Source organism: Cheilinus undulatus, linkage group 21 (genome assembly GCF_018320785.1).
Source record: "Cheilinus undulatus linkage group 21, ASM1832078v1, whole genome shotgun sequence".
Taxonomy (NCBI): Eukaryota; Metazoa; Chordata; class Actinopteri; order Labriformes; family Labridae; genus Cheilinus; species Cheilinus undulatus.
Window position 1 is genome coordinate 18,470,722 of NC_054885.1, and position 11,310 is coordinate 18,482,031.

The 11,310-nt window shown below is 37.3% G+C and overlaps 1 protein-coding gene across 1 annotated transcript; it reads right to left on the reverse strand.

Moving 5' to 3' along the window:
* Positions 1-114: 114 nt before the first annotated feature.
* Positions 115-11,239, reverse strand: mettl2a (methyltransferase like 2A). Its single transcript, XM_041817403.1, has 9 exons — positions 5,289-11,239; positions 4,567-4,655; positions 3,386-3,654; positions 1,604-1,653; positions 1,437-1,497; positions 1,197-1,336; positions 1,013-1,119; positions 728-793; positions 115-636 (listed from the first exon to the last, which is right to left on the reverse strand). The coding sequence occupies exons 1-9, from the start codon at positions 5,459-5,461 to the stop codon at positions 428-430; spliced, it is 1,164 nt and encodes a 387-aa protein (XP_041673337.1). The 5' UTR covers positions 5,462-11,239; the 3' UTR covers positions 115-427.
* Between the last annotated feature and the right edge of the window lie 71 nt (positions 11,240-11,310).

The window sequence follows — 11,310 nt, forward strand, 5'->3', positions numbered from 1 at the left end:
GTTTATAAGATACTATTCATTTCTTAAAACACTTTTGATTGTGCCATTGAAGGGCGATGGAAAATTAAATGTTTAAATGATATGGAAAAAAGGCAATGAAATTATCTTTAAAATCATGCAATTTATTTCAAAACATCAGCTCTTTAAAAACAAAATCTGTCATCATAGAAACTTTGTAAGGGGTAACCAGCCCTCTAATTCTGATTTTAAATTCATTGAGAAACATAAGAAATAACATTTCTTAGCACCATCAGAAACACAAGCCATAAGATGAGTCCATGAACATAATGACACCTGAGATAGTTAAAAGCCTTTATGGCGTATAACTATCCATCGGCATCCCCGTTATCCCAGTCACAATACAGCTTCTCAATTTCATATATCCTCAGAAAAAAAGAAAGCAGCGTTTTGATTTGAGCTCGAAGTTTCAGTTGTGATTGATGGTCAAACCAGGTGGGGTCCCTTCTTTTTCTCTGCCCTGCGTCTCAGGTGGCTGAACTGGAGCCTTGTGGTACTTGCACTGGATCCACACCCTATACATGGTGAGCTGTTTGCCTCTATTCACTTGTAGCCGTCTGTCTACCAAGTTCTGCACTTTTTCGAGCCCTGCTTTGATGAACATCTCATGGAGCTCATCTGAAAACAGAAATATTTAATTACTATATATATATGTGTATATATAAAGAGGTAAGGATAATTTCTGCAGAATTATGACTGTTAGATTTACCTTGAGTGAAGAAAAAAACCCTTGTTCCATCACCTCGGACATAAAAGTTCTCTGACAGACACCTTCCTGGAGTAAGAGAAAACAGCACACCTATTATTCTACAACAAGTTGCAGATGTTTGTCTTTAGAGATTAAGAAGAACCAAGTGTGCCATATCCTGCACAGCTGGTCCTACAGTGAAATAATTTTGTTAAAAAATATTAACACATTTTGAATGCACCATTCAGAAAGGTCAGATGCAACACTGAATCCTGAAAACTAAAGCTCATCTTCATTCTTACAGACCTTTCTTGAAGCGCAGCTGTGCCATATCGTAACGTCCATAGTCCCTGAGCAGCATCACCCCTCCAGGCTTCAGCAACCTTGCTAATCTACTGATTGACGCCTGCATCCTGAGAAAGAATGAAACTTTAAGACAATGCTCCATGACTCTCACTGAGTGAAAACCATAGAGGAAAGAAACTCTCACTTGCTGGGGTGCAATGCCGACAACACAAAGATTAGCACAATAACATCAAGGGTTCCATTGGGTACGGGGTAATTAGCTTCCACATCACTCAAGTCATGTACAAAGGCGAAGCAGCGCCCAGGGTCGTACTCTGGATTAGTCTGATGACAAGAAGGCTCTGTTAAATCATCAGTTAGCCGACAACTCCAGTGATGAATACTTAATCAACACATCATCCTTTTATTAATCCTGTCGTCTCACCTTGACTAACTCCACAGCCGTGCTGGAGAAATCACAGCAATAAACAAAGAGACCTGGGTCACTGCAAAAACAAAAGCATCTGTTAAACCTGTAAGCACTCATCCTAACACTAAAGTAGAGTTCCCAAACATGGCATAAAAACAGGAACACGCCTTGACTACACTTACTTGTTTGTCTTCAGAATTGGAAAAACTGTATTGCCTACACCGCACCCAACCTGTCCAGGAAAGATTGTTTCATATAGCATTTATTCTGTTTACTTCACAGTTCACTCAGTGACAAACAATAATCCATGCACAATAAGGTCCCTTAGTATTTGGTCAGCAACACAATTTTTACCATTTTTGCCTCTACTTAAAATAAAACAATCAGGATGTCACTGAACTGTAAACGCTCCCCTTTATCTTAAGGGGTTTCATAAAATATGGCATTTGCCAAAAGGGAATTACAGCCATTTTATTCAGAGGACCTCCTCAAAGGTATTTGGACAAATAAGGGATAAGCAGTGTCATGGCCAGGCGTAGCAGATAAAATGCTTGGAGATTATTTTAAGTTGTGAATTGGCATTTACTAGCTGTTCGACTGGAGATAACAGTTTAAGTCTGAGGGGGTAGGCAGGCCATAATCAAGCCAAAAAAATCAACATAGATAGCAAAGGAGTAGCCAAATCAAGAAGATGGTACATTGTTGAAAAAGAAAGAATGCAATTGCAGGCTCAGTAACATCAAAAGACCTAAAGTTGATGATCACATTGTCCTTTCCTTGGTAAAAAAAAAAACAAGAAAAAAAAAACACTTCACATCTAGACAAGTCATGAATTAAGCTTATCAGGAAGAATGTTTCATTTCCATTCATTAATAATCACTGACACACGCCTCCCTTTCCCCATTCTGTTTTCTGCTCCAATAATCAGCTATTATATGGGCATCTACTCACTTAAATTCTTAGCCAATCCTGTTTTTTTTTTGCCAAGACTTCTCTCGATTCAATCATCCTGCTGCTGTCATATTTTAAACTACATTGTTTCAATGTGACCGCTGCATCCCTCCTCCACCCCAGCCACCTCCATTACATCTCATCAGTGTTCATGTGTTATGTGCCATCCTGTCTCCCTTCATTGCTACTTTCAAGTCATCTCATCAGTGTCCAACTTCTCCATGCCTGTCTAGACTCTAGAGGGGGTGTCCCGCTGTCAGCCTCACTACCCCTTTAAGTTTATAAAAACATAAAAGGCTGAAATTCCAAAATGGTAAGTGCCATATTTTTGTGAAACCTTTAAAATTAAAGCTGAAAATCTATACTTCATATGCACTTTGATTGTTTATTTCACATCCATTGTGGTGGTAAATAGAACCAAAGTGACTGTACCGCTGTTCAAATAGTTGCAGACCTCAAATTAGCAGTAAAGAAATAAAGTCATTAAAAAGTAATTCCAGGCTTAAAAGAAATCAAAACTATTACAAAATGTTTAAAATGACAAAATAATCACAATGCCCAAATGACGTCATAAAAACTGCGTTAGAAAATAAAAGCACTCTCCAAACTGTCACACAAACCACACAAATGGTTACAAAATAATTTGGACTCTGATTTTGTCTTGCAGCCTTCCAACCTTCTCCTGTTCAAGGATGAAGGATAGAGGGCTACAAACACAATAGTTTTTGTTCTTTGCTAAAGAGATAAAAGAGTATTTAGAGGAACCCCTAATCTGTTACAAATACGTCATTTTTACTCTGAACCATATAAGAATATAACTAAAACACAAAAGGCTATTATGTGATTTATTTTACATTTTGCAATTTTACTTGGAAATGTTTTAGTTGTAAAATAAATAAATAAAACAAAGAGGAACTTTAAATGGATAGACAGCAAAACTATGGTAACCTCCTTGGCAGAGGTAAATATGTATGTCGAGGTTTGACTTTAATTGCTTTCAGTTTATTTCTCACCTCCAGAATGCGATATGTGGCAGAGGAGCCAGGGAAGTCTCCATCTGCTAGTGACAAAGCTGCCACTTCCCTTATTGGTTCTAATTCTGGACCATTCTGCTGTTTGTCTCCTGTGCTGGTCACCTCTGAGCAGGACTCATGGTTAAGGCTACACTTGGGGGCTAGCTCTGGGAACTCCGTAAAAAGCCAGTGGCGGTCTTTGAAGAAACGATTTTCGTGGATTGTGTAAAAATCATTCCAGTACTCATTTGCCCGGATGTCGTATTCCTCTACAAAATAAAGTAGGAGAGATGGAAAAGAGACAGATTATCCTGGTTGAAATACAAATCAAAACAAAATGCTTATGACAGCCTGCTAAAACAGTATTTATTTTAAGTTTAAATTTTAGTGGTATGTCTATAGCCAGTGGTCAGTTTCAGAGGACAAAATTACATTACACAAGTTATTAGAAAACATAATCAATTTTAGAACAATGGCATGTCTGATTCCTATTTTCACTAACTAAAGAACAGAGCAATTCATATTCAAATGTAGTAATGAAAAATGCCTTTACAACATCTAGGAGTACTGGTCTCCTGAGCAGAAGTTATAGTTCCGTTTCTGATTCTTGTTGCAGCTGCAAACATAATGACTTCCCATGATGTAATAAACCACAAACGTAATACATTTCCGACAAATTTAATGGCAGTTGTCTACTGCAACCATAATAACTATTACATTTGCAGGGATTTATTACATTTGTGGGACAGTAAAAATCTCTGGCTTTTGAAAAATGTAATTATTTCCACAAATGTAATACAAACACAAAACTGTTTGTTGTAGCTATCTTGCAACTGCCTGTGGGTTTAAGTCAGCTTAAGTCACATAAAAAAAACAATGAAGTTATGGCGATATTTTTTTGCTCGCCATGAAACAAGAAGTATTTTTTTTTCAAGTCCTAAAACACTGGTAGAGCCATGATTCTTAGCAGGATGTATTAAAATGGGTCAAAACAGTGCTCTAAGGAAATAATAAATAGCATTTCTTTTTCAACCATAACTTAAAATCCTCATCCACTATCCTGTATGTTTAAAACAGTAACTGTGTATTACCTTGTGGTTAGCTATTACATTTGCAGGTGTTTTAATCATTAATTACAGTCACACATCTTTGGGTAAAAGCTGTGAGTCATGAAATACAACCTTGTTTTTCTGGAGGTAGGGGCTGACTGTTTTCTAAAACTTTCTTCTTAGCAGATGCTTCTTGCTCTTCAGTCCACTCCACATTATCCCTGTTGAAAATAGAAAAATAATATCCAGTCCTGGAAAGGAACTGACCCCAGAGAAGCACAGAAATACTTTAAAATCACAAGATACTTAAAGATCTCTATCTGATATTCATATAGATCTGGGAAGTGGGGACAACTGCAAATTGGGATGGGGATACATGAAAGCACATTTCAGTGAGCAAAATCTTATACCAAGATGACAAAAAGGTTTAATTTTCAAATAATGACTGAGAAAACTTGATTGAAACATCACATAATGCTGGGTGGATGTAGATTTCATAACTATATGTCATTTTATCTTCACAATGCACAGCATCTAATTGTAGTTACCGTTTTAATAAACATTAACTGACTTTTAGCTCTGTGCTCTAACCCTGGACAAAAACACTGCTAAGTAATGACAAAAATCTTCCATGAAAACCTCTGTTGAAACACATAACCAATAAATGGCACGTCCCAATGTATTGTCTTAATTACAGCTTTTACTTTGTCTTATTGGAAATATATGATTCAATACACTACCAACCAATAATGATGTATAAAGGTAACAAGCTATACTGTCCTATACGAGGTTTACTGGCTCTGACAGACATGTACACCAAAACCAGTGAGCCCAGTTTGAGTCTAGTCACCGACCATGCGTTGTGTTGGAAAACCTGCCGCGGATCTGTGAGAAAACGAGTCCCGAACTGAGGCCTCTTCACATCCTTGCTGTCTGAATCAGTCAAAACCAGCTCGGTTTCACTCATAGACTGTGAGATTTCACTGCTGCCTCCATCCACTCCGACCACTGCATGGGGCGCCGCCATGTTCGAAATGACGTCACGGAGGCGAGGAAGTACAATTTATAGTGCTGCGTTCACGGGCTACGGGACATACTAAAGTCAAACAAACTGAAGTAGGATATAACTTTAATAGGTAAAGTTATAGCACATATTTTGGATATGGCAAGTGCGAATCATGTAGACGATGGAAGTGGTTGGCATATTGTTGTGCTTTTATTTGGCAGTAAATGCTTAGCTTAAATATTTCAACTTGTAAGAGTAAGTAACATTTTCCTCCTTATTTATTTATTCAGCCACATGCAGCTCCTTACTCAGAGTGTGCTATAATGAAATGATTCCTCCTTTCACTGATAGAAGAGAATGCATACTCTATTGCAGTGATTTTACTGCCCAAAAGTGGGTACTGGAGATGTTTTAAGTGAGCTGCAAAAGTGTGCCTGCAAAATATGCGTCATAAAATCTATCATGTACGGAAACCCTGAAAAAGACATGCATGCATGCATTTTATTTTACTTTGTTCTGTGATACAAATTACATTTTTCCCCTCAAATAAGCCTATATACATACTTATTGTTATCCTGGTAAAAACAAAGCTGTTTTTTACTCCATATGTTAATTTTTAAAAATCTTTTAAAGACAACCAACAATTACATGCTAGAAACAGAGTAAAATTAACTCAATGCATGCATGTCCTCCTAGGGCTTCTGTAATGCCTCCCTGTTGATTAATTCATATAGTATTTATTTTAGCATTTATTTTGTTTAATTCACTGTGCACTCTGTGACAAACAATAACAAATGTATAATTACCCATGCAAGTATTTGGACGGCAAATCTATTTTTATAATTTTCTTTAATTTACGACCGCAGAATTAGAAAGAACACAAAAATCCTTCTTGAACATGCCTTGTCCAGTATCTTTGTTCAGTCCAAACAGCAACATTTGACATTAAATACATTTTAAAGGTTGTATTTCTTTTTTTTTTTTTCCAGAGATGTTAATCAATTCTTCTTATTAATATGGTAGTGTTGGGTCCTGAGGCTGGACTAGTTAACACCTTAAAAACCTGACAGCACACGGGCGGGCTGGTGGATTGCTTTCTCTCTCTCTCTCTCTTTCTTTAAGTATTCAGTTATTAACAGAATTGTTGTTTATAAGTATACCACATTTCATGCCCCCAGAAAACTCTGATTCTCAGGAATCTGACCACATTAATCATTCTAGGACAAAACCACCACTGCAGCCACAATTAATGCACAATTCTAAAAGTGACACAGCTTCCCATTAGAAGCTGTCCTATGCTGTCCTGATCATAATAATCCATCAACATGTTAATAAGAAAGAGCCCTCACAATCTTAATCAACGCAAATTTAAGTCCAAAAACATTTCATTCATAATGATCTATGGACTGGTTTTGAATCATTTCAAACTAGTCCACTGTATTTACTGTAATTACAACATTTCTCAAGGCAATTGTCGGCAAAGCCATATAGAAAATTGTCTGCCAGTTTGAAAACACCTGGACTTTTCCCTCAAAAACAGGTGTAGAATCCTCATTTTCTCTTCTATGGTTATCAGCTTTGAAACTGTACTAGGTAAGACTTTATGCTTCAGTTCAGTTGAATTTTCCAACTAATACCTGCCAGCTACAGCCATCTACAGGCCTCTGATCCACAACACAAATTCAGATGGAAAAAAAATATATTTTTTTTGTCATATTACTCAATTCAAGTAGCAGCTGCAGTGAGTCTAATAGTTTGGGATGAAACTTCAGCATGTGACCTTTCTAAAGAAAACTTGTTTGTGCTTGAACTCCCAACTGGTTCAAACACAGCATTCTGTTTAATTTGGGTATTCCTGGATAGGCGTTTTTGACTCATTTTACCTGGAATTGTATGTCAAGAACCACTGCTTTAGTAAACAGTCCCTAATCATTTGAAATGAAATGTGTGAACAATATCACAAAATCCCCATTTTTAATGCTCAGGTGAGTTGTCATCTAGTTGTATAAACACAACTACAGCTGCCATAGATGGGCTGCATTAGGCTGCATGTGTGCAGCATTTACACACCAGAGGGAGACATTTACCAAGATTATCATAGCTGTGATCCACAGATGTCAGTCTGACCCAAATATATGAAAAGAATGTCAGGACTTAAATGCTGAAGTCATGAAGTTATGATATGAAATCCAATAAAAAAGCTCCACCTGTACAAACAAAGCTATCCCCAATTATTGCTTACTTAGAACTTTAACAAAGAAGTTACATTTGAATTACAATTTACTTCTTTCCCTGCCATCATGCATTTGTGGAATTTATCCTTTTTTGTGACCCCCTTCATGTTTGCACAGATTCCACTCCAGTTAATTTGGTGGAATAACCCTTAAGTTGCAGATTAGTGGATAAACAATTTGGAAGGAAAAATGTGTTTCATATGTACAGTATATGTAGTGAAGAAAATAATGCAATTGTATTTAAGCTCAGCTGAATATAGAGACACCTACTTAAATGAAGATATGTATTAGGGTGTTCTGCAAACAGCATTCAAAGTGCCAAAGATCAAACCTGTTACATATGTAGTATAAATAGTAAATTCTACAGTACACCATTATTTAGGTTCTACTTTTTTGTGGCTCATAGGGTAATAAATATAAGTGACTGCAATGAATGTACCTTTTTATTGCCAAATCCAACTAAAAGACCAACACAACATCAACATAGCTGGTGTATTCAGCCGCTTTGAACAGGATGTGGTGACATAAAAAAGAAAAAGCTGTGGTAGGAGATGGGGAAGTTCAGAGTAACGTAAATACGGTTTAGATCTGAGTGGACACCAGAAGGGTGCGAAAGAACAGGCAGTGAAAAAACCTCAACATAATCACATGGTCCATGTAACAGGAAACATAATGTGTCATGACACAGCAGGGGAGGCATTTGATAAAGTTAAGTTCACAGGAAAAGGCTGGAAATGAGATAAACCATTCTAGCAAGGTGTTTTTGACCATAATGCTGCATTAAAAAGTATTTTGCTGATATTTTCTTTGATTTGTTCAGGATTTGCAATATTCATACTGAGATGCAAACATAGTGCTTCTGATTGTTTGTGCATAAGCTTGGTGTTTGTCTAAGTGAAGACACAAAGTGGACTGAAATCCTCACTGACATCACACAAGGCCTTAGTAAAAACTTTTATAATTCCCAAAAAGTATCAGTGTATAAAGCCTGAGAAAATAACAGCTTAGATGCTTAAAAACATGTTGACTGTATATTGAAATGCTCTCAGGTTGTTCTGGGGTATTTTTTTAAGAATATGGTTTAAACAAACCCTTTAAGCCAAGTCTCACACAAAAGATGACAAGGCTAGACGCACTGTACTCATTGTGCCTAACTAATGAGAGGGAATTATTTAAATACACATATGAAATGAGTTGCAGCCCATAATGTTGCAGTCAGAGCTGTACAGCCAAAACAGCAAGTTTTTGTCATAAAATTACCAGAAATATTCATCAGTATCATTTAAATGCAATGACATTTGCTAGTATAAACAATTTCAGTGTAAAACAGTGCATCAGTAGGAAACAGAAAAAAAAAAAAAAAAATAACACTAAAAAAAACAAAGCCCTAAGAGGACAAGCATTTCCACATCACTTATTTGACCCATTTTTGACTTGCTAATCTCTTTAAATCAGGATGATAAAGCTTGTTTTCCCATAATTACATCTTAGTTTATATCATTTTCTAAAGATCCTGAAAGATTGACTCATTATCATCAGAAAAATAGCACTGCTATCCTGCGATAACAAGATGACTAAGTTGAGATCCAGAGATATCAACTAAAGTTTACCTGTTAACACATAAAAAAGCAGTAAAATAACCTTTATGGATCTATATCCCTTTGGGGCATCAATACAGATCATTGCTAAGTCAACCAGTTTCAGCAAACAAATGTACAAGAAAAAAAGTAAGACTTACTTAAAACGGGTGATGATGTGGAGAGTGGAAGGTGCATTTTAAATACAATATAGACCACAGTCATCACTGTAAACTTAATCAGCCAAGAGGCTGTATTAAAGGGTGTTCACTCCTTTTTAAAGACAACTGTAAATTCACAGAAGACTGCCGCAGCTTCGAAATAATTTCTGAAAAAAATCTGTATAAAAACAACAAAAAAATCAAGAACAAAAATCCCCTGAAATAATTCCTAAAAATAACCAAAAGCTTGGTTTCATCTCCTCTACTCAAAAATTTTGCTGTGGTTCTTTTTAATTTGCCCCTTCAGTCTGAAAGAGCAAGATTATCTCAGCCTTGAGTTTGGATTTTCAAACAGCAAATGCCAAGTTTCGATAATATAATAACCACCGTCTACACATGTAATATTAACATGAAAAATTAAAGTGGTGGTCATCGTTTGTTGTAGTCTTTTTACTTTTGTCTGTGGGTTCACGTCCTAAAATACTCGTAGAGCCATGAATCTCAGCACAACATTTTTTAATGAGGAAAGGAGAGGGTTGATATCAGTTTGGGAAAATTCAGCAAAATCCAAGGGTTCTTTTTGAATTAAGCCCTCAGAATGGGTTAATCTGATCCAAATATGAGTTATTTTACAGTTCACAGAGAGCTGACAAAACCAAACTTTTTCTGCATGTGAAAAAAAACCCCAGGCTAAGGCTGTGCTTAAACATACAGGGTAGAAACTTCCTGAGACTAAAACAAGACTAGGTTAAAACCTAGTATATGACTGACCACAACTATCTGGGATGCCTGTTGAAATCCCTGACTTAAATATGTGTTCTGGCAGAGTGAATTTGTCATGATTGTTGGTAGTTTATAATTTTTAGCCAAAGGTATAGTAAGTGGTTACTGAAATGCAAAAAAGCTACATGTTGCCCTGTCTCTCTCTGTCTGGCTCCTTCTGTGTGTGTGGAGATGAACTCCGAGCAGCGTCATTCCCCCTCCCCTCCTGCTTTTCTTTTACCGCATCTGATACACAACACAGACACACATCAGCTCAGCTAACGCTCTCTGTATTCTTTGCTATTACTGCGCAAATGGAAGACAATACTACAAGAACAGGGCAAAAACCTCTCCTCTGCACAAGACAAGCTGTCGGTGTGGCTCTGTGCTCTGGTCTTAACAAGAACAGGGGTCCAGGTCAGAGTAAACTGCAGCATTCCTACTGCAACGTCCAAGCTAACAGCTAACAGTGGACTAAATGGGACAAGTTCACCACAAGGATTGGAAAGCCATGCCGAAACAGACTGAGAGTAGAGCGAGAACATTTTTTTTTTTCCTGTCACAGAGAGCTTTCAGTATTGCCCTCTGCGCTTGTTTGGGTACGACACATTGTCTGGTTCAGACAAAAGCGCTGCTGTGGCTCAGTTCCAGCTAATGACAGGCCTGCTAGAGTCATTAGCTGGGACAGAACAACTCATTAGCTGTAAACAACAATGAACCCCTCCTCATAACTATCACACTGTCATGCCAAAGTGGGGGGGCAGAGGAGTGACATCATTTTCTGTTGCAGAAAGCTTTCCGTGTTGCTCTCAGCGCTAACTGTGATGAAGAAATGTGTTGGTCTGGCTAAGGCCAAGCTAATGTTCAGCTAGCAGGCTGTAAATACAAGCACAAGTAACACTTTCCCCCTCAACTATCACAAACTCACGCTGAAGCATTTTGGCAGAAGAGCAAAAACACCCTTTCTGTTACAGAAAGCTTTTAGTGTTGCTGTCTTAGGTTGTTTTAATGAAGAAATGTCCACTTTTGACAAAGTGCTGCTTTGATTAATTCAGAGCTAATCACTACACGAGCAGCCAGCATACACAAGCATTCACACAAGAAGTTACCTTTCCCCCTCAACTATCACATAGTCA

Bases quoted from the DNA above. Each gene is read 5' to 3' on its own strand.
- mettl2a (XM_041817403.1), bottom strand. From the start codon at position 5,461: ATGGCGGCGCCCCATGCAGTGGTCGGAGTGGATGGAGGCAGCAGTGAA. The intron at 3,655-4,566 runs GTTGTATTTCAT...TTTATTTTGTAG, and splicing joins CCTACCTCCAGAAAAACAAG to AGGAATACGACATCCGGGCA. The intron at 1,120-1,196 runs GTGAGAGTTTCT...ATTCTTTCTCAG, and splicing joins TCGGCATTGCACCCCAGCAA to GATGCAGGCGTCAATCAGTA.